Source organism: Triticum aestivum, chromosome 1A (genome assembly GCF_018294505.1).
Source record: "Triticum aestivum cultivar Chinese Spring chromosome 1A, IWGSC CS RefSeq v2.1, whole genome shotgun sequence".
In the NCBI taxonomy this organism is placed as follows: domain Eukaryota; kingdom Viridiplantae; phylum Streptophyta; class Magnoliopsida; order Poales; family Poaceae; genus Triticum; species Triticum aestivum.
Genome location: NC_057794.1, coordinates 418,128,393 through 418,154,117, shown reverse-complemented (window position 1 = coordinate 418,154,117; position 25,725 = coordinate 418,128,393). Strand labels below are relative to the sequence as shown.

The 25,725-nt window shown below is 44.2% G+C and overlaps 3 protein-coding genes across 9 annotated transcripts; 2 read left to right on the top strand and 1 right to left on the bottom strand.

Annotated features, from left to right (window-relative positions):
* Nucleotides 1–10,054: 10,054 nt before the first annotated feature.
* Nucleotides 10,055–12,547, top strand: LOC123053699 (nascent polypeptide-associated complex subunit alpha-like protein 1). The gene is made up of 4 exons (XM_044477227.1): nucleotides 10,055–10,277; nucleotides 11,076–11,160; nucleotides 11,860–11,984; nucleotides 12,066–12,547. The coding sequence occupies exons 1-4, from the start codon at nucleotides 10,206–10,208 to the stop codon at nucleotides 12,399–12,401; spliced, it is 618 nt and encodes a 205-aa protein (XP_044333162.1). The 5' UTR covers nucleotides 10,055–10,205; the 3' UTR covers nucleotides 12,402–12,547.
* A 3,493-nt stretch (nucleotides 12,548–16,040) lies between these two features.
* Nucleotides 16,041–19,801, top strand: LOC123053691 (DNA-directed RNA polymerases II, IV and V subunit 12). Its single transcript, XM_044477220.1, has 3 exons — nucleotides 16,041–16,250; nucleotides 16,483–16,575; nucleotides 19,506–19,801. Exons 1-3 carry the CDS (start codon nucleotides 16,208–16,210, stop codon nucleotides 19,526–19,528), a joined length of 159 nt encoding a protein of 52 aa, XP_044333155.1. The 5' UTR covers nucleotides 16,041–16,207; the 3' UTR covers nucleotides 19,529–19,801.
* A 2,148-nt stretch (nucleotides 19,802–21,949) lies between these two features.
* Nucleotides 21,950–25,279, bottom strand: LOC123053654 (uncharacterized). Of its 7 annotated transcripts, none has more exons than XM_044477203.1 (4): nucleotides 25,115–25,241; nucleotides 24,183–24,254; nucleotides 23,222–23,454; nucleotides 21,950–23,132 (listed from the first exon to the last, which is right to left on the bottom strand). In XM_044477203.1, exons 3-4 carry the CDS (start codon nucleotides 23,233–23,235, stop codon nucleotides 22,241–22,243), a joined length of 906 nt encoding a protein of 301 aa, XP_044333138.1. In that variant the 5' UTR covers nucleotides 23,236–23,454; nucleotides 24,183–24,254; nucleotides 25,115–25,241; the 3' UTR covers nucleotides 21,950–22,240. The 7 variants fall into 7 exon arrangements, with proteins under 7 accessions (XP_044333138.1, XP_044333130.1, XP_044333123.1 ...); XM_044477195.1 differs by having other exon boundaries at nucleotides 24,187–24,254; XM_044477188.1 differs by having other exon boundaries at nucleotides 23,222–24,254; nucleotides 25,115–25,279.
* Nucleotides 25,280–25,725: the final 446 nt, after the last annotated feature.

Below are 25,725 nucleotides of genomic sequence, written 5' to 3'. Positions count from 1 at the left end.
GAGAATTCATAATCTTTATCAGGAACACATATAGGTGAAGTAGCAAAAGCAGGGTGAGGTCTCATTCTCTCTCTAGGTGATTCTTTGTTCCATTTAATTAATAACCTCTTAAGCTCATATCTATCTTTGCAAGAGAAAATAGCAGCAGAAGATTCTCTATCAAAAAGATAACCTTTAGGAATAACATGCATGTTTTTATCATCACTATCATCATCGTATTCAGATTCAATAATTTCTTTTTCTCTAGCCCTAGCAATTTGTTCATCAAGAAATTCACCAAGGGGCACAGTATTATCAGACATAGAAGCAGTTTCATCATAAGTATCATGCATAGCAGAAGTGGCATCATCAATAACATGCGACATATCAGAACGAATAGCAGAAGCAGGTGTAGGTGTCGCAAACTTACTCACAACAGAAGGTGAATCAATTGCCGAGCTAGATGGCGGTTCCTTACCTCCCCTCGTAGTTGAGGGATAGACCTTGGTTTTTGGATCTCTCAAGTTCTTCATAGTGTCCAGGAGATATAAATCCCAAGTGACTCAAAGAATAGAGTTATGATCCTCGGCAACGACGCCAGAAATTAGTCTTGATAACCCACAAGTATAGGGGATCGCAACAGCTTTCGAGGGTAGAGTATTCAACCCAAATTTATTGATTCGACACAAGGGGAGCCAAAGAATATTCTCAAGTATTAGCAGCTGAGTTGTCAATTCAACAACACCTAGAAACTTAGTATCTGCAGCAAAGTGTTTAGTAGCAAAGTAATATGATAGTGGTGGTAGCGGCAACAAAAGTAAAGATAGCAAAAGTAATGTTTTTGGTATTTTGTAATCATTGTAACAGTAGCAGCGGGAAAGTAAATAAGCGTAAACCAGTATATGGAAAACTCGTAGGCACCGGATCAGTGATGGATAATTATGCCGGATGCGGTTCATCATGTAACAGTCATAACATAGGGTGACACAGAACTAGCTCCAGTTCGTCAATGTAATGTAGGCATGTATTCCGTATATAGTCATACGTGCTTATGGAAAAGAACTTGCATGACATCTTTTGTCCTACCCTCCCATGGCAGCGGGGTCCTATTGGAAACTAAGGGATATTAAGGCCTCCTTTTAATAGAGAACCGGAACAAAGCATTAGCACATAGTGAATACATGAACTCCTCAAACTATGGTCATCACCGGGAGTGGTCCCGATTATTGTCACTTCGGGGTTGCCGGATCATAACACATAGTAGGTGACTATAGACTTGCAAGATAGGATCTAGAACTCTCATATATTGATGAAAACGTAATAGGTTCAGATCTGAAATCATGGCACTCGGGCCCTAATGACAAGCATTAGGCATAGCAAAGTCATAGCAAAGTCATAGCAACATCAATCTCAGAACATAATGGATACTAGGGATCAAACCCTAACAAAACTAACTCGATTACATGATAAATCTCATCCAACCCATCACCGTCCAGCAAGCCTACGATGCAATTACTCACGCACGGCGGTGAGCATCATGAAATTGGTGATGGAGGATGGTTGATGATGACGACGGCGATGAATCCCCCTCTCCGGAGCCCCGAACGGACTCCAGATCAGCCCTCCCGAGAGGTTTTAGGGCTTGGCGGCGGCTCCATATCGTAAAACGCGATGATTTCTTCTCTTTGATTTTTTTCTCTCCGAAAGCAAATATATAGAGTTGGAGTTGCCGTCGGAGGGTCAACAGGGGACCCACAAGGTAGGGGGGGCGCCCCCCACCCTCGTGGAAAGGGTGTGGGCCCCCTGGTCTTCATATTTGGCAAGGATTTTTTATTGTTTTTTCTAAGACCTCCCGTGGAGTTTTAGGTCATTCCGAGAATATTTATTTTCTGCACATAAAACAACATCATGGTAATTCTGCTGAAAACAGTGTCAGTCCGGGTTAGTTCCATTCAAATCATACAAGTTAGAGTCCAAAACAAGGGCAAAAGTGTTTGGAAAAGTAGATACGACGGAGATGTATCAGTACCCAACAGTCTCCTTTGGGTATCCTATGAAAGACATTTCTTCGATTTGGGTTCAAGCTTATCCGGTTGAAGCTTTTTCACATAAGCATCGCAGCCCCAAACTTTAAGAAACGACAACTTGGGTTTCTTGCCAAACCACAGCTCATAAGGTGTCGTCTCAATGGATTTCGATGGTGCCCTATTTTAACGTGAATGCATCCGTCTCTAAAGCATAACCCCAAAACGATAGCGGTAAATCGGTAAGAGACATCATAGATCGCACCATATCTAATAAAGTGCGGTTACGATGTTCAGACACACCATTACGCTGTGGTGTTCCAGGTGCGTGAGTTGCGAAACTATTCCACATTGTTTCAAATGAAGACCAAACTCATAACTCAAATATTCACCTCCACGATCAGATCATAGAAACTTAATTTTCTTGTTATGATGATTTTCCACTTCACTCTGAAATTCTTTGAACTTTTCAAATGTTTCAGACTTATGTTTCATCAAGTAGATATACCCATATCTGCTCAAATCATCTGTGAAGGTCAAAAATAACGATACCCGCCACGAGCATCAACACTCATTGGACTGCATACATCAGTATGTATTATTTCCAATAAGTCTGTTGCTCGCTCCATTGTTCCGGACAACGGAGTCTTAGTCATCTTGCCCATGAGGCATGGTTCGCAAGCATCAAGTGATTCCAAAAGCCCATCAGCATGGAGTTTCTTCATGCGCTTTACACCAATATGACCTAAATGGCAGTGCCACAAATAAGTTGCATTGTCATTATTAAACTTATATCTATTGGCTTCAATACTATGAATATGTTATCGAGATTCAATAAAAATAGACCACTCATCAAGGGTGCATGACCATAAAAGATATTACTCATATAAATAGAACATCCATTATTCTCTGATTTAAATGAATAACTGTCTCATATCAAACAAGATCCACATATAATGTTCATGCTTAACACTGGCACCAAATAACAATTACTCGGGTCTAAAACTAATCCCGAAGGTAGATGTAGAGGTAGTGTGCCGACTGTGATCACATCGACTTTGGAACCATTTCCCACACGCATCGTCACCTTGTCCTTAGCCAATCTTCGCTTAATCTATAGCCCCTGTTTTGAGTTGCAAATATGAGCAACAGAACCAGTATCAAATACCCAGGCGCTACTACAATCATTAGTAAGGTACACATCAATAACATGTATATCAAATATACCTTTCAATTTGCCATCCTTCTTATCCGCCAAATACTTGGGGCAGTTCCGCTTCCAGTGACCAGTCCCTTTGCAGTAGAAGCACTCAGTCTCAAGCTTAGGTCCAGACTTGGGCTTCTTCACTTGAGGAACAACTTTCTTGCCGTTCTTCTTGAAGTTCCCCTTCTTCCCTTTTCCCTTCTTCTTGAAACTAGTGGTCTTGTTGACCATCAAAACTTGATGCTCCTTCTTGATTTCTACCTCCGCACCCTTTAGCATTGCGAAGAGCTTGAGAATTGTCTTATCCATCCCATGCATATTATAGTTCATCACGAAGCTTTTGTAGCTTGGTGGCAGTGATTGAAGAACTCTGTCAATGACACTATCATCAGGAAGATTAACTCCCAGTTGAGTCAAGTGGTTGTGGTACCCAGACATTCTGAGTATATGTTCACTAACAGAACTATTCTCCTCCATTTTGCACCTGTAGAACTTATTGGAGACTTCATATCTCTCAATCCGGGCATTTGCTTGAAATATTAACTTCACCTCCCGGAACATCTCATATGCTCCATGACGTTCAAACCATCGTTGAAGTCCCGATTCTAAGCCGTAAGGCATGGCACACTGAACTATCGAGTAGTCACCAACTTTGCTCTACCAGATGTTCATAACATCTGGAGTTGCTCCTACAGCAGGCTTTGCACCTAGCGGTGCTTCCAGGACGTAATTCTTCTGTGCGGCAATGAGGATAATCCTCAAGTTACAGACCCAGTCCGTGTAGTTGCTACCATCATCTTTCAACTTAGCTTTCTCTAGGAATGCATTAAAATTCAAAGGAACAGTAGCATGGGCCATTTATCTACAACAACATAGACATGCAAAATATTATCAGGTACTAAGTTCATTATAAATTAAAGTTCAATTAATCATATTACTTAAGAACTCCCACTTAGATAGACATCCCTCTAGTCATCTAAATGATGACGTGATCCATATCAACTAAACCATGTCCAATCATCACGTGAGATGGAGAAGTTTTCAATGGTGAACATCACTATGTTGATCATATCTACTATATGATTCACGCTCGACCTTTCGGTCTCAGTGTTCCGAGGCCATATCTGCATATGCTAGGCTCATCAAGTTTAACCTGAGTATTCTGCTTGTGCAAAACTGGCTTGCACCCGTTGTATGTGAACGTAGAGCTTATCACACCCGATCATCACATGGTGTCTCGGCACGACGAACTGTAGCAACGGTGCCTACTCAGGAAGAACACTTGTACCTTGAAATTTAGTGAGAGATCATCTTATAATGCTACCGTCGTACTAAGCAAAATAAGATGCATAAAAGATAAACATCACATGCAATCAAAATAAGTGATATGATATGGCCATCATCATCTTGTGCCTTTGATATCCATCTCCAAAGCACTGTCATGATCACCATTGTCACCGGCTTGACACCTTGATCTCTATCGTAGCATCGTTGTCGTCTCGCCAACTATTGCTTCTACGACTATCGCTACCGCTTAATGATAAAGTAAAGCAATTACATGGCGATTGCATTTCATACAATAAAGTGACAACCATATGGCTACTGCCGGTTGCCGATAACTTTTACAAAACATGATCATCTCATACAACAATTTATATATCGTCACATCTTGACCATATCACATCACAACATGCCCTGCAAAAACAAGTTAGACATCCTCTACTTTGTTGTTGCATGTTTTACGTGGCTACTACGGGCTTCTAGCAAGAACTGTTCTTACCTACGCATCAAAACCACAACGATTTTTCGTCAAGTGTGCTGTTTTAACCTTCAACAAGGACCGGTCGTAGTCAAGCTCGATTCAACTAAAGCTGGAGAAACAGACACCCACTAGCCACCTGTGTGCGAAGCACGACAGTAGAACCAGTCTCATGAACGTGGTCATGTAATGTCGGTCTGGGCCTCTTCATCCAACAATACCGCCGGATCAAAGTATAACATGCTGGTAAGCAGTATGACTATTATCGCCCACAACTCTTTGTGTTCTACACGTGCAAATAACATCTACGCATAGACCTGGCTCGGATGCCAGTGTTGGGGAACACAGTATTTCAAAAAATTTACCTATGATCACGCAAGATCTATCTAGGAGATGCATAGCAACGAGAGGGAGAGAGTGTGTCTACGTACCCTCATAGACCAAAAGCGGAAGCGTTTAGTAACGCGGTTGATGTAGTCGAATGTCTTCGCGATCCAACCGATCCAAGTATCGAACATACGGCACCTCCGTGATCTACAAACGCTCAGCTCGGTGACGTCCCTCAAACTCTTGATCCAGTTGAGGTCGAGGGAGAGTTCCGTCAGCATGATGGCGTGGTGACGGTGATGATGAAGTTACCGATGCAGGGCTTCGCCTAAGCACTACGACAATATGACCGAGGTGTAAAACTGTGGAGGGGGCACCGCACACGGCTAAAGACAAACTTGTGTGTCTATGGAGTGTCCCCTCCCCCGTATATAAAGGAGGGGAGGAGGAGGCCGTCCGGCCCTAAGGGGGCACCCAAGGAGGGGAGTCCTATTAGGACTCCTAGTCCTAGTAGGATTCCACCAAGAGGGAGAGAGGGGGAAGGAAGGAGAGGGAGAGAGGGATAAGGAAAGGGGGTGCCGCCCCCTTCCCTTGTCCAATTCAACTGCAAGGGGGAGGGGTGACCTGCCCTGGCTGCCCTCCTCTCTCTCCACTAAGGCCCATGGTGGCTCATTAGTTCCCCCGAGGGTTCCGGTAACCCCTCCGGCACTCCAGTTTTACCCGAAACCATCCGAAACACTTCTGATGTCCAAATAACATGGTCCAATATATCAATCTTTATGTATCGACCATTTAAAGACTCCTCATCGTGTCCGTGATATCATCCGGGACTCCTAACAACCTTCGGTACATCAAATCACATAACTCATAATATAAATCGTCATCGAACGTTAAGCGTGCAGACCCTATGGGTTCGAGAACTATGTAGACATGACCGAGACACATCTCCGGTCAATAACTAATAGCGGAACCTGGATGCTCATATTAGTTCCTACATATTCTACAAAGATCTTTATCGGTCAAACCGCATAACAACATACGTTGTTCCCTTTGTCATCAGTATGTTACTTGCCCGAGATTCGATCATCGGTATCATCATACCTAGTTCAATCTCGTTACCGGCAAGTCTCTTTAATTGTTCCGTAATGCATCATCCTGCAACTAACTCATTAGTCACTTTGCTTGCAAAGCTTATAGTGATGAGCATTACCGAGAGGACCCAAAGATACCTCTCCGAAACACGGAGTGACAAATCCTAATCTCGATCTATGCCAACTCAACAAACACCATCGGAGATACCTATAGAGCATATCTATAATCACCCAGTTATGTTGTGACGTTTGATAGCACACAAGGTGTTCCTCCGGTATTCGGGAGTTGCATAATCTCATAGTCATAGGAACATGTATAAGTCATGAAGAAAGCAATAGCAATAAAATAAACAATCATAGTGCTAAGCTAACGGATGCGTCTTATCCATCACATCATTCTCTAACGATGTGATCCCGTTCATCAAATGACAACACATGTCTATGGCTAGAAAACTTAAGCATCTTTGATTAACAAGCTAGTCAAGTAGAGGCAAACTAGGGACACTCTGTTTGTCTATGTATTCACACATGTACTAAGTTTCTGGTTAATACAGTTCTAGCATGAATAATAAACATTTATCATGATATAAGGAAATATAAATAACAACTTTATTATTGCCTCTAGGGCATATTTCCTTCACCTTACACTAATGAGGAAGTCAAAACTGCACTTTTCCAGATGTTCCCGACCAAGGCGTCGGGGCCGGATGGATTCCCAGCTCATTTCTATCAGCGGCACTAGAACATTTGTGGAGACGAAGTGACCAAGGCAGTTTTGAAAATTGTTAGAGGCGAAGAAGGTGCAGAGTGTGTTAACGACATTGTTTTAGTCCTCATCCCAAAGGTTTTGAATCCAACCCTACTTTCTCAGTTTCGCCCCATAAGCCTATGCAATGTAATATACAAAATTGCATCCAAAGTTGTTGCAAACAGACTAAAGGTTATCCTTCCATAAATCATATCAGAGGAATAGTTGGCGTTCATACCAGGCAGGTTGATTACTGACAACATCATATGTGCTTATGAATGTTTGCATTTTATGAAGAGAAGTAAGGCAAAATCAAATAGTTTCTGTGCTTTGAAACTGGACATGATGAAAGCATATGATAAATTAGAGTGGCCATACCTACGTGCCATAATGGAGAAGTTGGGTTTTGCACACTCGTGGATCAACACAGAGATTGGAATGGTACAGTCAGTTTCTTTTCCAGTCCTGTTCAACGGTGAGAAGTTGGAGAAATTCACACCTACCGGAGGTATCCGACAGGGAGATCCCATCTCTCCTTGTCTTTTCTTGATTGCAGCAGAGGGCCTCTCGTGCCTTTTGAAATCCAGTTCTCAGCCGTCTACTCTTGAAGGGGTTAAGGTGGTGCCAACGGCCCCGGCAGTTAACCACCTCCTTTTTGCAGACGATAGTCTATTACTTTTCAAGTCAAATGTTGAGTGAGCGACAAAGGCATCAAACCTATTGGAGACGTATTGCAATGCTTTGGGTCAAAGAATCAACCATGCTAAATCATCCATTCATTTCAGCAAAGGTTGCCCCCCAAAGTGTTAGGGATAATATCAAACATATTCTGAATGTGAGCAATGAAACTTTGAGTGACAGGTATTTGGGCATGCCCATAGATGTTGGCCAGTCAAAGATGGGGACATTCAAATATCTCAGAGACAGAGTGTGGGAGAAAGTAAGGGGATGGATGGAGAAACTCTTGTCGACAGCGGGAAAAGAAGTACTTATCAAGTCAGTTGCACAGGCTATACATGTTTACTCTATGGCTTGTTTCAGATTACCCCGTGGGCTATGTGAGAATATTCCTTCAATAATTCGACAGTTTTGGTGGGGTAGTAAACAAGGGAGAAGGAAACCAGCTTGGGTTTCGTGGGACATTATGGCTAAGCCAAAATACCTAGGAGGTATGGGCTTTAGGGACATGGAAATCTTTAACCTTGCTTTGTTGGCTCGTCAAGCATGGAGATTACTGGTCGAACCTGATTCTCTTAGTGCAAGGATACTGAAAGCAGCTTATTACCCGAACTCAACCTTCTTAGAAGCTGATCTGGGCAGTCATCCATCACAAATATGGAGAGCAATGCTAGATGGTAGGGAGATCATGAAACAAGGGGCAATCGAACACATTGGAAATGGGCAAAACACGAAAATATGAGAGTCCAATTGGTTACCTAGGACTGACCCAATGCGCCCTATAGCAGCACTTACTGCCGACCCACCCACGATGGTGTCGGAGCTCATTGATGGTACCACAACTACATGGAGGGAGGATATGATCCAAACCAACTTCCTACCCTTTGATGCCGACACCATCATGTTCCCAATATGCACAAGAAGTGTTGAAGATTTCTGGGCATGGTCCGCTGAGAGAAGCGGCAAGTTTACTGTCAGATCAGCGTACATGATGGTGATGCATACGAGGGAACGTCGGGTAAACTGGATAGAGGAACATTCGGGGGCTTCAACGCTGAATTCCAACAGTAAGGCATGGACAACTTTATGGCACACCAAGGTCCCGTCAAAGCTTAAGGTTTTCATGTGGCGATTGGCTAGGCACTCGATGCCATCGATGGACCTGCTACATCACCGAAACATGGCCAACACCAACTTATGTGCGTTGTGCGGGTGTGAAGATTCACGGAGGCATGCTTTACTAGACTGTACCATGTCGAGATGCATCTCGGCATGGTCTAACGAAGAACTTGTGGAGCGGATGAGCCTGAACAGTGATATAAATGCAAAAAACTGGATCTTTGCTATGCATGAGGTGCTATATCAGGAAGAGTATGTGCTGACGGTGACCACACTCTGGGCTGTGTGGAGAGCTAGAAGGCAATATATGAAGGAATATTTTAGAGTCCTCTTTCGACATACCAGTTTATCAAAACATATATAGCAGATTTAAACACCCTCGAGGGACCAATGAAGGAAACTGTCAAGCAAGCAGTCCCCCGTCCACGACGACGGATCCAGCCACCATAACTGAAGTTTTAAATTAACACCAATGTTGATGTAGCACAAAATCGGGGACGAGGGGTGGCAACGGCTAACTGCCGTGATCACACTAGAGCTTTCCAGGGGCTTCGGCTATCCTTTTTAAAGGAATCCATGACCCCCCCCCCCCAACCCTTGAAGCTTTAGCGGTTCGGGAGGCTCTAGCCCTGCCGAAGATCTCAACTTGCACTGGATCCATGTGGCAACTGATTGCAATGTCGTGGTGGATGATATCAACCATTGGAATCTGACAAGCTATGACGCAATTCTATAAGAAATTAGACTATAGTTCTTCTTTCATAAGTTGTAGTTTTGCCCATGAGTTGAGCTCGAATATCAAGGCTCACAATTTGGCGAGGCATGTTTTGAAGTTAGGGGTTGGCCATCATGTTTGGTTAGGCACCCCGGGTGACATTTCTTTCATACCTATAAACGTTGTTCCAAGTTAATAAAAGCCTCGCGAGATTGACTAAAAAAAACTGCTTTTTTGACGGAAAAAAAGCTGTTTGTTTTTATGGAAAAAGAAAAGCCTGTTTGACGTCTACGCGCATCAAATAGGAGCTCTCCACAAATGTAAACCTCGAGGAAAGAAAAGTTAAACCTCGGACTGTAGCCGCGTCATGTTGACATTGGGCCGAAAACCCTACAGGCCCATTCAGACCTAAGGTCACTTGTATAAAACGTCACGCGTCCTTGCGCCGTCTCCGTCGCAGTGACTCCCCTTTGCTTCCGCCTCCACAGCCCCCACTTTCCAACTTAGGGTTCTAGGGTTTCTCCAGCAGCGCCGGCGCCTCCACCCGCCCACCCAACCACCATGACGGCCGAGACCGCGACGCAGGCGGAGCTGCTCCGCGCCGTTCTGGAAGAGCAGAAGCTCGCTGCGCAGGTGATGATCTAACCCTTCTGACCCCCCCCCCCCCCCCCCCCCCCCCCCCGCCTGTCTCCTCTGTTCGGATCGGCCCGTGCTTCGCGTTCCGCTCGGCCGGATCGCGCCTGCCTGCTGCGCCAGGATGCGTTTTTGTTGTTGTTAGGCGTGCTTGGGGATTATATGCGGGGAAGGTTTTCTTAGATCTCGCACGCGATACGGTTTGACGGGATATGTAGTGGTTCCTCCGTTTCACAAGGTTGGTGATGTTTTTCTTAGATGGTCACGGACCAAACGCCCTTTGCGTTGAACGTAGATTTAAAGTTTTGGGATGCTAGTAATTGGATCCTTCATGCGGAAATAGGACGTGCTAACCACTAAATTAACTTCAATATTGAATCTTATTCAGATGATTTTAAGGTCTTTTTTTCCCGTCGTATTAGCCTTACTAGATACAGTAGTATCTAGAACAGGTATAGCTATTGATACTCTGTCGGGAGAACCACTATAGAATTAGGACTATGAACTTCTGTTTCCTTTGGCAATAGAATTATTTATAGATCCTGACTAAAAAAGCTACTCCCTCTGTAAAGACATAAGAGCATTTAGATCAGGGTGACTACTTGGCCTCCTGTTAGTCTGCCCACCAATGATCATGCTGTGCTATTTGATCAATGGCAACAAGGACTGTTTATTGTATTTTGGTTTCATGCATCCAGATTAATTTGTTGTATTTATCGGATCTGGTCAGATTTTGTTTCTCTACTTGTCACTGCTTGTCAGGTAATCTAAACTGGTTGAAATAATTTGTGCTTCCAGGGAGACGAGCCCGTAGTTGAGGATGATGATGATGAGGAAGATGAGGATGATGATGACGAGGATGACAAAGATGATGATGTTGAGGGTATGAAGAAATTCTTAGTATTTTTTTACACGCTTTTGGCTGATCGTATGCGTGTTCAATATTAAATATATGCCTTAGTTATTTATTTGCATGAAAGTTTGTATCGACTAATTGAAAAATTACAAAATGGTAGCAAGGTTAGGTTAATTTTTGTCAACAAATCATTTAAAATCCGCATATCTGTCTGAGTGATAAGTACCATGTGTATTTACTGGTCCTTTAGGTTCATTTTAGTGCTATTTGCATTCACATAATCTGTTCAGTTTTTGTGTGTTTGTTCTCAAACATGACAGCTTTTTTTACAGTAAAATTGTTGTTGACATGTTCTCCCTGACATATAGTGCAGTAGTACTTGACAGCTTGATTGAAATACTGGTTTGAAAATTGCAGTATATTCTATTATATCCATTGTTTCTGTATCCACCGTCGATCAATTGATGTTTTTTCCATTTTGTGTCCATGGTTTTCAATTGCCAATCAGTTGTTGCAACTTATGATGTGAGGCCAAGACATATTGATGGTGTTCTTCTATGCTATTACTGTACATGTCTTGATGCTTTCACACTTCAGCATTGCAAACTGTGAATTACTAATTGTGTAATTTATGGTCCCATGAAGCTGTTTTGTTGCATACTTCAAACTTGTTGATGCTTGGTCTATGTTATCAAATTTAATTGTTTACTATCTGATGATGAGCAGGAGTTGATGCAAGTGGAAGATCTAAGCAGAGTAGGAGTGAGAAGAAGAGCAGGAAGGCCATGCTGAAGCTTGGCATGAAGACTATCACTGGCGTGAGCCGTGTAACTGTCAAGAAGAGCAAGAATGTGAGCTGCCGAGTGCTCTTATCTTGTCTTCACAACTTTTCTTGGTTAATTTCTTGCTGCTAACTATTGTTTCATTCCCAGATCCTGTTTGTCATCTCCAAGCCAGATGTATTCAAGAGCCCTGCCTCTGACACCTATGTCATTTTCGGTGAGGCTAAGATTGAGGATCTGAGCTCACAGCTGCAGTCCCAGGCTGCCGAGCAATTCAAAGCGCCTGATCTTAGCAGCGTCATCTCAAACCCTGAGGCTTCTACAGCTGTTCAGGAGGATGACGAGGATTGTGATGAGACTGGAGTTGAGCCTAAGGACATTGAACTGGTGATGACCCAGGCCGGTGTGCCTAGGCCCAAGGCTGTGAAGGCGCTCAAATCTGCTGACGGTGACATAGTCAGTGCTATCATGGAACTGACGAACTAGCCGGGCCCAGCCTGTGATATTCTGTCAGTTTTTCCTTGTTTACATGGGAATACATGAGTTGTAACGTTTGGTGGTCATGTGTGTGAACTTTGAGCTGCTCTGTATTAGCAAAGACCTGAGGCAATGTCGAATGAGCTTCTTTTTCATGCATTGGAACAAATCCTGGGTTGGTTTCTCAGTGGGTCTGTGTTTTCTTGCAAATCTGGGTTCAATGAAATTCCAACATCTCGCCATTGCTATACACGTTTGTGTTTGCAGCCTAAAACTGTAAGGCCAGACGCGATCTTTGCTGCGTTCTGCTTTTGCAGGTTTCCTCGCACACCATGTGCGGTTTCCTCTTGTATATACTTTGCCTAAAAATTCTGGATGTGCAAAATGTCATCCTTTTATCTCCATACAGTGTATCATCTAAAGAGATTCTACAGCTGGGTTACTAGCCGACCGGTCATTTTTTGCTAACCAAACTCGGCTCCTCAAGCGGCTTGGACGCCACTCTGTCCCCAGTAAAACCCTCACCCGGACCAAACCCTAGCTCACTATCTGCTCTTTGTCAATTCCACTCCATGGGCGACGCAAGTGTTTTTCACTTTTCCCGCCACTCCATGGGCGACACAAGTGTTTTTCACTTTTCCCGCATGATCTATCAAGGTGCAAACGGGTGACGAAAGTGTTTTTCATTAGTCCGGGCCTCTTACAATGGAGATAACAACCCTACGCCTCGTGCTCCGGAAAGGCTTTCTTTGTTTTGTGTATGAATCAGAGATTACAATGTGTATGTGAGAGAGTCTGAGAGAGCGAGATGGAAGAATGAAAGCCCCTCGTCTAAGTGGTTGCCATGGTTTTCGACTGATTTCGCCCCGCGTCCACCCCTTCACTCACTCAGCGCAACTCCAATGACATGCACCAAAACAAACACATCGGACATTCGCATGGATAGCGGTAGCCGGTAGAGGAGCTGGTCATCCAAACAGAGACATCAAATAAGTATCAAATCTGAATGTCTGTATTTCCCTGAACCTCGCCATGTTTGTTACTGATTTAGAGGAATTTTTTTATACCACCCACATTGCCGACGTTTGATTACAATTTACAGTGTTGATGGCAGAAAAATGCCCGTACCACGGCTTGAACATTTAGGGACATTGGAGTTATCCTTATAGCATCTACAACCACAAGTAGCAAAATCCGGCCCCAAACGTCCGTGGATAGTGATTGGACAACACATAAAATTGCTCCTCCACAACTGGATCCATCAAACCAAATCCTCAAATCCATATTAATCTCATGCAACGTACATACACAATTGAATACATGTCATCGGGAATACCAAAAAACATGCTCTACTAACTACAAATGAAAGGACATTAGAAAAAGTTCACCCGTGGTCGGCCTTGCCCTTACCCTTACATTTGAATACGGTGAACAGATCGAGGCGAATCTGTTCATTGCTGGAGCAGTCTGATCCGTCACTGCCATCGCCTTCCCTGCCTTCCTTCGCCGCTTCTCGGCTATATATGCACAGAGGGCTTCCTCCAGCGCCGCCTCGCGGGGCTACCGAAGCCGCCTCCACGTCCCAGGCTGTCGGTGCCGCCTCCACCATGACGGTTGTAGATACTCTTAGAGAATCTGCAGCCGGACGCCCCAAACCCGCCTGAAATGCCCGGCCGGACCACTCGGTCACAAAAATGCGACCTAGACGGGCGCCTCAAATGGGCCTCAAATGCACGGGCTGAGCGCCCCCCATATCCAGCCTAAATATGGGATGGATATGGCGGCGCCCGAGCACGTCCGCCACGTCGTCCCCGGCCCATGCTGGCCCGCGCGACCCCACATATATTCCTCCCCACACGCTCGCCGGACCAAACCCTAGCCACTTCACTTCACTCCCCTCTACCCCCCATGCTCCTGTCCGGCGATCTCTTACCTTCTCCGGCATGGCGGGTAGTGGATCTGAGTCCTACACCTTCAGATCCATCGACCCCGAGCTCATCCCACGCGACCCTCGAGGAGGAGATTGCCGTCTGGCCTGCGCTTCACCACTCTCGGGAGGAGGCCCGTGCGAGGTAACACTCGGACTCCTTCCGTCGAGAATACATTGCGTTCGCCCAAATGGCACATGGATCCCATGCTAGATGTGCCATCGCTGCCTCACTGGAGGCGTTGCAGACCGCCTGCGTCCGACTGCGATGGCGGACGCGCAAACCTTCTGTTGGCATGCCGAGGCCATGGACGCACCATGGGCGTCGTCCGACGCAAACATGGCGTGGCGTGCCCGCCAAGCGAGGCAGTGGGCGCGGGAGGCGACGGTAGTCCTCGCGGCAGTGGACGTCGACGAGGTGGAGTCGCATTCTCCGACGCCCCGTATGGTGCACCGGTTCGGGCGCCGCAACCGTGTCATGATGGATGTCATCGGCTCATCTCAAGACGGATCCATCATCGACCTGGCATCCATCGGCACCGTTCGGGTTCCGGGCTCTGACGAGGAAGAGTAGGGCATGGGAGATGGCGCCTTGAGTCCTGTGAGCCGGCTCGTGTGCCATGCCCTACGCTAACTTGTCAGCGACCGGACCAACACTCTTGCGAACGCAGCCGGCGGGCGGACATGGGCCTGGCGGAGCCGGACGAGCCCCTCTTAAAGATCAGTTTATGTTGCATGTAATAATATGGATTTGAGGTTTCTAATTTGAGGTATCCGGATGTAGAATGAAATATTTGAGGCGTGACCGGTCACTGCCCGCGGATGCGCTGGCGTTTAAGGGGTTGGATTTTCCAAGTTCGGATGTAGATACTCTTACTCCTTCGCACTCTAATAAAACGAAAAAAAAGAAGCGGAGCAGTAGCACGCGCGGGAAAGGACGAGAAGCGGGCGACGTAAGGGAGATTGCGGGTCCACGTTAGAGCATCTCTAGCAGATTCTGCAAACCGGGCCATCCGGCAAAATAACCGCCGGTTCGGGGACGAAGGCCGTTTTGCCGGTCTGAATAGATCCCGCAAATTCGGCCGTCCCGATTTTTTTGTGGGATACTGAATCCACGGGATCATTTCCTTCATATCTACGGGATTTGAGCTCTTTTTTACAGGACTGAAAACATGAAAACGGTTGGCGGAATAGAACTTCCAGCTCCCGCCACGGTCTTCCCCAAGCGCGATCTCGCTGGAACGCGTTGATGCCGGCAACCACTAGACCCTAGCTACCGCCCCGCGAGTTGTCGCCGCCCCGTGAGTTGCGACCGTGGGCTACTCTAGCTAGCTAGCTGCCGCCGCCGCCCTATGAACTACGACCGTGGGCTACTCTAGCTAGCTAGCCGCCGCCGCCGCTAGCTAGCTGTTGCTGCCTGCTCCTCGCGTCCGTCCCCGCGCTCCTCATCTTGCTCCACGGCGTCGTCGTCATCGGCAAGACGTGTGCTCCTTCTCGCGCTGCGGCACCTCCGCCGCTGCTCCTGCCTCGTCTGCGGATGGGGAGATGTGGCGAGGAAGATGAACCCAATTATAATTTAGCAGATGTTTTTGGAGGGTTTATATAATTTTGCTGGAACCATTGAATATTTTTACGGGATCTTAACTATCAGAGCAAAAGTCATACCCCAAAAAGGTAGAGATGCTCTGATCTCCTATCGCCGCCAGAACCCCGACCATCCTCCCCCTCTCTAGATGATAAAGTTGCTGATCTAACGGCCCAGAGAAAAGTGGCCAGCCTGTTAAGCGTTGCCTTCCCTATTTCACCCCGCTCGCGGCGCCGCCCCTCACGAACCTAACTTTTCTAAACCCTACTCCATCCTCTTTGCGACCCTCTACTGGTCTCCCCGATGGATCCACAGCAGCCGGAACCCGTCAGCTATCTGTGCGGAGGTGATCTCTCTCTCTCTCTCTCTCTCTCTCTCTCTCTCGTTTATTTTTCGCCCAGATGTTACGCGCCCTGCGTTGATTCGATTTGTCGACCACGAACAGAAGCACGGCGTTGTGCCGATCTGACTTGCCTGTGCCTCTCACAATTATCATTGAGCTCCCCGTTGGATTTCTCGTATAGATAATTTGATTCCCCCTTCATATTTTCAACGATTATGTGTATGCGTTCCTACAGATTGCGGAGCTGAGAACACGCTGAAGACAGGGGATGTGATCCAGTGCCGTGAGTGTGGCTACCGCATCCTCTACAAGAAGCGCACCCGCAGGAGTATGGCCCCTTCTCTTTATTCACTCCACCCATTCTTAATCTGTCTGATAGGTTATAAATTGCTTGCGCCTTGTGCTGTTGACATGTCCTTCTTGATCTAGTTGAGCCAGTGAACATAGTTCCCTGACTACCACCTCAAACAAACACACAAAATCATTACTGTGCAATTACGTTTAGAAAACAAGATATAATATGCATCTGAAACATTGAAATTCAGTTTCAGTAAACCTGGAAGTGTTCACAATCCTCCTTTAGCGGTGGAAATAGTTGGTCACCACATGTCCATCATTGTAATCTCCCGCTGTATAGTTACTAATGCACAGTGGATCTAAGTATGTGCCAGTTCTAGGTGATCTGGAAGTGCTTATAAGCTGTCTACATGCTTCCATTTACTTGTGCATTAGTTTCTGATTTGCTCAAGGAGAATGAAGATCCATATGGAAATAGGAAGTTTAAAAAGTCTACATAACCTCTTGAATCTTGGGAAAAAGCTGCATAACTCCAATAAATTGGAAACCTCATTTTCTATCCCAAAATTGCTTGCAAACACAATTTCTGGGGTAAAATATATGGTTTGAAGTTATGAGGTTATGCAGATTTTTCACCAATATTCAAGTGGTTATCTAGATTTTTTTAGAAACTATGGAACATATATCATTGAAGGTACTCTTCGACCAATCTTACTTTATTTAGGACAATTTATTATACTAATGCACATTGGATGCAAGTATGTGCCAGGTGTATATGGTCACTCAAGTGTATATGTACCTTGTGCATGCTTCCATTTTCTCCTGCAATAGTTTGTCACTTACTCAAGCTAGAGTTAAAAACAAGAGTTAAATGTACTGGAGGTCCTAAAAGTTTCATCAAGGTGTCACTTTAGTCCTAATTCTTTCAAAATGCATCTTTAGATCCTAATTCTTTAGTAAGTGGTTCATTTGAGGTCCTTTTTTCACGAGTGCTCGTTGACCTGCCCGCGTGGCACGTTGACCCATGCCACGTCGACAGAGGGCCCAACTGGCTGGCGAGGAAAATACACTGGTGATCCTAAAAGTTTATGAGCAGTGTCACTTTAGTCCTATTATTTTTCAAAACGCACGTTTACGTCCTAATTCTATAGTAAGTAGTTCATGCGAGGTCCTTTTTCGCACGATCATTCTATAGCTTGTGGAGGAGGCAACACTGCCGACGCTGCTGCAATGCTCCTCTTCGTCACTCGCTTCCTTGCCGAGGAGCTTGCTGCCCCAGCCATGGCGACGGTGTGGGCATGAGAGAGAGAGAGAGAGGTGGGAAATGTCAAGAGGGGGAGGGTACAAGGGGCTTTCTCTAAAAAAAAGAACAACCACAACGGCCTCTAAGTTGACATGGCATGGGTCAATGCGTCACGCAAGCATGTCAGAGAAAGATCGTGCAAAAAAGGACCTCGCGTGAACCACTTACTATAGAATTAGGATCTAAACATGCATTTTGAAAGAAGTAGGACTAAAATGACACTGCCTAGAAACTTTTAGGACCTCCAGTGTAATTTTCTCGCCTGGTGGTTGGGCCCTCTGTCAACGTGGCGTGGGTCAACGCGCCACACTTGCAGGGCAATGAGCGCTCATGGAAAAAGGACCTCGCATGAACCACTTACTAAAGAATGAGGACCTAAAGGTGCATTTTGAAAGAATTAGGACTAAAGTGACACCCCGATGAAACTTTTAGGACTGCCAGTGCATTTAACTCTAAAAACAATACTGAAATAGATTGTTTGGAGAAGTCTACACAACCTCTTGAACTTAGGGAATAGCCGCTTACCACCATTAAGTTTTAAACCGAACTTTCTACCTCAAGGTTTCGTGCAAACACAATTAAGAGGGTTTTTTCACCAAAGTTCACATGGTTTTCTAGGCATTTTCATTATAATTTTGAAACATAAATGGTTGGAGATTCTCAAGGACCAATTTACTTATAACTTTGTCAACAATTACTTTAGCTGAACCATCTTTTTTGTTTATAAAATGAGAACACCAAGTCCTGATTTTTGTAATGATCATAATACTTAACTTCTGTGCCTTTCTTAAATACATGATGTGTTTGGCTCACCCACTTGTATTTAAGGTTCACAAGGAGGTATATTAATCAGATTGTTTCTATCTGTTACTTTGTTTCTATTCATAACTTCATCCACTATTGAACTTGTTAATATACTATAAACCAATTGAGTACGGATTTGTGCAACACTTTGTGGCTTAGCCAAGCTATAAAAGTTTGAAAGATTTACATAGCCTCTTGAACGTTTTGAAATGCCATGAGCACAAATTTTTTAACGGATATATACCGCAGCACAGTTTATGCAATTATGTGTTCTAGTAATATTTTTCTGTTTGTAGAGGTACACTTTTGTTTCTTTAACCCCCTCCCCCCTCTTTCCTGTCGTCAAAGACAATGTTGCTACCCCTTTTTCTGTCTTCAAAGCCAATACTATTGCTACTAAATCTAACTATGTTGACTTGTGTTAAATGAAAATAACCGGGTACATGTCAGTTACATACGTATTTTACATTACAAACAATGCACTTGACATATCCCTTGGATCCTCAAGATGCAGCCACCTGGCCCACCTATCGATAATTAGGAATACGGTCGATCTTGCTACTTTTGTGAGGCCTACTGATGTTTAATTGCAAAGTGGTTGCGACGAATTAGTTGGTTTTAGGTTCAAAGCAGGCACGTGATTGTCTATTTCTTAGTTTTTGTTTTGACCATGAACTAAAAAGAAGTAAAAAAAAATGCTCTCATGGTTGTTATGGTTGAGAAAGATCTGATGTATGCTCAATGATACCACTTAATATTAGATTTTAATTAAGTTCAAACTGAATTTGTTTGCAACATATAATCTTTGCGTGCTGTGTGCAATCTCTGATTAAACCGTCTCCTTGCTTGGGCAGTTGTTCAATACGAAGCTCGCTGAAGACAGAAGAAAAAACATCATTCACTGTTGGTTCGTGCCTCGATTGATGTGGAGTGTGCCCTGAGACAAAGCTACAATGGAGAAATGTATTATATACAGTACTTTTAGGTCTTATTTGTCCGTTGGACTTTGGCTTGAAGTGGTAAAACTTGTTGTAACTGTATTGAGATTTTAGACGTTTGAGAATCCAGATTATGCGTCCTGAAAGCTGGATATCGAAAAATGGTTACTATTGCTATTGCCAGCAATAAAATGCTCTGTTGGTTGGTTGCAGCCTCTTGCTCTATTTGCTGCCTGAATTGCTATTTCCTTAGTTTAGTGCCGTGTTCTTTAGTTTTGCTAAACTGAGCTTTGTAATGTTCTTCGTGACTTACGGATTTTCATTACGTCATTGCCATATTCGGGGTATGACTATTGCCCAGTAGGATACAATGTTATAGGTGATCATATTAGGACATGTTTGGTTTTAGCCTAGGTTTGCCCTACCTAGGCTAAATTTTGGTGGAGCTTTTGGTTGCCCATGAACTGACCAACATTGGCTATAAAAATAAACTAGGATAGCCAAAAAGGCATTGGCATGCCAAAAGAATTGGTTGCCATCTAACCAAATTTTGTGGTCATGGCCAAAACACACCCTGGATCACTCGCTTCCGCTTCCTGTGACATGGTGAAATATAACAGAAAAATGCTTTGCAAAGAAACATATTTATCATATGCATCCAGACGCTTTTTTTCTTTCAAGAAGACTCAAGGCCGTATAATGGAGAAGGTCATAGCGGAAAAAGGATTCATTTTGGCTAGAGCGCCCAAATCCGCTATATACTTGACACGGGTTTGCCGTGATGCTGGAACTATGGCAAATGCATCTATCGGTACAACCCCCCCCCCACCCCCCACCCCACACAAAAATAGAAAGCATTCAAATTTTGAGGTTGCCGAAGTCTTCTTTCTCCAGCATCCACCAACGACGATCCACCAAGAAGTCGTCGATGCAGACCAAAAGACGCCGGTGGCCGCAATCTACAAAGCAAATGCCACCCCCTAGAAAAATACGTCAATAAGAGCATGTAGAGACTCCAAAGACTATGAAGACCATAAAAGCCGGCCCAAATCCAGATGGATCCACTGGAAAACTAAACCGATCGAATCCCGAAAGACCCGTCGAAGACTCCACACATCCTCCATTGGTGTTAAAAACACCAACGAAACAGGTAAAGGACGGAGAGAACATTATTCCTACTCTTGGATAACGCAGCCACTTCGCCGCCCCAAACCAAACACGAAGAATCTCTAAAGAGAAACTGAAAAAAAAACACTCATGCCGTTGTACGACTAGTCCGATTTGATGTCGAGTCCACTGCCGGTTTCACCAATGTCAATGTCCATCGTCGTACCACAACAACCCTCCAGCACTTCCACAACAGCACCCTCCCTCCCCCTCCGCCGGTTTCACCAATGGCAATGTCCTTCGTCGTACCTCCAGAGCTTCCACAACAGTACCCCCCCCCCCCCCCTCCTCCGATCTGGAGCTCCCTGTCGCCACGCAGGTTTTGCCTGGCGATACACCCTAGCGGCAGCAAGAGGGTTGAAAGGCGGGTGGCAGTTAGGGTTTACTCCGTCACCCGCCTCAGTCACCTTTCTCAAGGGCGTGACTTTTGTTTGTTTGTCATGTGCAAGTGCAACCAGACGTTTTGGTCTTATATGTATCGTCAAACTAATGCATATAAGAAGGTTTGAGTGGGACTTGAACGCCAAATTTCCTTTTTAACGTTTTGATAGACCTGTACCCAAAACCAGCTGAATATCCAAAACAACGATCATACTAGATAAACCTTAGTTTTCTTGTCTGGCTATATCATCATCATCTTCTCATGACTAAATAGTCAAAATCTGTCATTGCCATTTTCTGGGATACACCCAACGACATCCACATCATTCTGACGACTTAAAGAAAGTGCTCTACAAGATATTTGGAGATGCAACAGTTATCAGGCGATAGCACAATTAAATGAGTTGCACTCCGCAATCCCTATAGACTAAAACAACAGAACATAAGCAGCAATGATTTCCACAATGAACCCCCCCTCCCCCCAACACACACACATCATGTCAAAATAACCTAGCAACAGCAATATTATGAACTCTCGAGTCTTGTGCAATCAAAAGCCATCATTTCTTCATGCAAAAAACTACTAGAAACTCTTCGCGGAAAAGGAGATGGATGTCATGCATGATTCTCCTTGATACACTTCACAGGAAAATACATTGCTCATTTTATATTTGTTTCCCCTTCCCCCGTTATTTCCATGAGCAAATTTGTTCAAATATCACCATGATGAAATAGCTCTCGCACCAATAAATGCCATCAGCGTAACCATAGTAACAGGGCATGAAAGAATCCATATGAAGAACGAAGAGAAAGGGAAAGAATGAACCAATCCCTGGGAGAAAATGCAGTTATATCTCATTTCAACTTAATCACAGAACCACCTCACACAGAAAAAAAAGACAAAGACTACCAAGAACAAGGCATTGAATAGAGACATTTAGAAGGGAAGTTCTGCATCTGCACTAGAACGTTTCTAACAGATATAATACACGAATAGTAAATAGGCCAAGATATTTATTCTTAACCACCACTAACTATTTTACAAGGATGGCTTGGCTGTTTGTAATAACTAAATACTGCACAGGTAGTGTTGCTTCGGCCGATCATGGATCATGCTGGCTTCTTTGCGTGTATCTCAAACGCTGCCGTCTTCCCGGCGGAAATGTTGGGCCATCCTGCCTCCTATCAATACCTGCACGATTGTTTCCAGCGTAACGGCGATCAAAGATGCCATGGCGATATCCGCGGTAACTGCTGGTGTGCCTAGAGTGCCGATTCGAGAAACCCTGGCGCAGCCAGCTTTGCGCGCTTGACCGTCGGATGCCCTGCCAATCTGCACGTGAGCTGCGCCTATCACTGAATGGCCTGGGCTGTGGCAGAAACCTAGGGAAGGCATGCCTTCCATCTGGCCAAATGGTAGGTGATCCTAGTCTTCCATTCAGCCAGGGCCTAGGGGCACGATGTCTATCCGGTGATTCTACTTGGTCTTGGGCAGGAGACCACCACTCATCACCACTTTCTTCCCCAGAATCTTCATCAGGAGACATTGCATCTCTAGTCTCAATAACATAGTCACCAACTATTACTGCACCAGGATTCTGTGACCTGATTGCACTAATCACATCACCAAACTCCTGCTCACGTTCAAGGCGATCCCAAGACCTTTTCCTTGAGATATCTACAAGGGCAGACTTTGCACGCAGGTGAGCTGTTCTAGCATGCTCACGCAGCTGCTCATAGCTACCAACAAATTTGCAGCAATCATGGGAGCAACACCTCGACTTCTCGTCCAGATACTTTCTGACTTCTCCAGCAGGAATCCAGCCTGATACTGATCCTCTACAGAGAGGACACTTCATGTCAACTGAAATTTGCATAGCATCATGACATTCTTGCATTATAATGCTACTTTCTCCTAAGAATGGTGTTGAATTAGCAGATTCTTGGTTATTAGCATTGTCAGTGTGTCTTCTGAGGCTTGGGCTCAACAAATGTCTGGAAATCATACTATAGTGAGATCTTGGTTGGACTGTTCTGTTATTGGAGTTTGAAAGCACCGAAGAGGTTGAGTGTGAATCACGGACCTTACTATCTCCATTCATTTCTCTGAACCGGTCTAGGCAATTAGAGTGTCGATGGCTTGTGTTACAAATATAACTTCTGCAGCCATTCTTGTACGAACTGCATATAAGTAAAACAGCATTGTGTGGTTGCTCCATACAAATAGGGCAAGAAATCCTGTCCCATTCCATATGCAGAGCAGTGCATGATGTGACTGTAGGTCTGTTACTTTTCTTACTTGTCATCTTGAAATCAACTGTGACGAATCTACTTTATCGTTAGAATTGTTGAAGAAAGAATTATTAATTGACTCAAGTCGAGCACTTATACAGATTAAGAAAAACATTATCTTGCTAAACATAATTTCATTGCAATACCGAATTAAACATTAATACATTTTTACAATGGCAAAGAAAAAGGAACTGTCTTACTAAAGCTTTAAGATCATCTGGGGGGATCATATTTTAGTTTCCAAATCAGTGTTAGCCATAAGGACTAAGAAGATTATCATGGTGCAAAGTAACTCATGCCTTGCAAAGATACTAATCACAATTCTAGAAAGTTCTGGTACAAATGGTAAATAGCTAAAATCATTCTCAAGATTTTGGACATTAAGAAATAAACATCGTGAAGCTAAAGTTTCATCAGTACAATAGTTCTTGTCTAACATGCGTTATAGTGAAATATGAATTACTAGCTTGAATCTTCGTACAAACTGTTCCAAGACATTGACGGCATTAAACAAGGCAAATCACAACAGATTAAAATTAGTAATTTGCCACAGGAAAAGTTCTATAGTAAAATGTTACATTAGTTATCAGCAGTGAAATAAATGTAAATATATATATTAAGACAACTACAAAAAGGATGAGAAATGAGTAAAGCAGATGGTTAAGACAAATGCACCTTCAGAACAAAATTGAAAGCAGATGTCTCAAGCACAAAAGTAAGTTCATTAAACTGTGGGAAGGGGTTAGCAATAACCTACAGGCAGCAGGCGTAGGTTCTGCACGCTTCTAAGTCAAGAGCTGTGATAATATTGACACAACAGAAATCCTGAAATAATTTTACACCATCAGTCTCGTAAGATCATAATCTACAATACATAACAACCAATAAGTAGAATAAAAAAGCATCCGGAAAAGGAGTTATTTTGTTTGGATAAGTTCATAACTGACTGAAACATTAGTACTTGGCTGCTAGCACAGATAGGAATCAAATATGTGAATTTACATTATACATGAAAACAGAAATTTCCCAGGCTTGTGATTTCTATCAAAAGTAGAAATACGAAGATTAGTGACAATGTAGCATTTCTCACTAGGAGTTGACAGCAGCCTTGAAAATAAGCATAACAACCCCAACATGACCTCTGGAAACAACAAAGTAGCCCACAAGTATAACAACGGTTTAGCATACTCATGTCTACAACATAGATTCGGAATTGGAGAGGCTAATATCTCCTAGGTGATCTTACAGTCCTATGCTTTCCAGGCCACGCTTCTTAATAAGATAGTCAACAGAAGATCACTCGTGTGATAAAGATCAAATACGTTCGAACCAACAAAGGATTGGTGCAATCCATATTGATTCTTTATTTAATTAATAATTTTAACACCGACAAGGACAGCAGCCGGTGAGTTTTTCCTCTCTAGTTTCCTCGAGACCATCAAAATCCCCAATCCCCACTAACCGTACAACGGATCGGCAACCAAATCCCCTCCCTCCGCAGCCAAATTATCCTGTTGAGCCGAGAAAACCTAGCCAATCAACGGCGCTATTGCCTACCAACCCTGCCCGTGGCCGATAATTTAGATCGGGTCGATCTAGCGCCGATCGGGAGGAGGGAGGCAAAATCATCCGAGAGAAACAAGAACACACGACGGGGAGAAAACGGAAGAAAGTGAAATTATTACGGCGGTTTGACGAGACCGCAGATCGGATTAGGCCGACCCTCCTCGTCTGCCTTTTCTTGCTTGGGAGCCTTTCTTTCGGGTATTTTTCCCGTGGCGGAACAGGTAGGGGGTGAGGGGTATTGGTTGCGTTTGTGGTCGCGCGCGTGGGAGGGGTGGGGTGGGGTGGGGTGCGGTTTTATGGCGAACGATGGGGAGGGGGGCCGGTTGGGTTCCTTTTCATTTTCATTCAGTACTTCTCTTGTTTAAAGCCAGGAAGGGAGTAGTTTTTTTCGTCATGAATGATTTCTTCAGCTCAACGTTCTGATTCAACCTTTTCCCCCCTAAACTAAGTACTCCCTCCATTTTCTTAGTCTGATCATAATGGGGAGTAATTTAGACTAGTGTCATACATGACACTAGTGTAAATTACTATCTTCATAGTGCAAAGTAATATAGTAATAGTATCATAGATTGCTTCATTTATTATTTCATAGACTCATTTTGCCTCAGGAAGTGCTATGTTATAGTAACATATTATGTTACCACAAGCACCTCTTTCCTCATTAAATAGTTGTCACATAAGCAAAATTGCCTTGGGATGTGTTAAGTTACTACCTAAGTTACCCCCACTA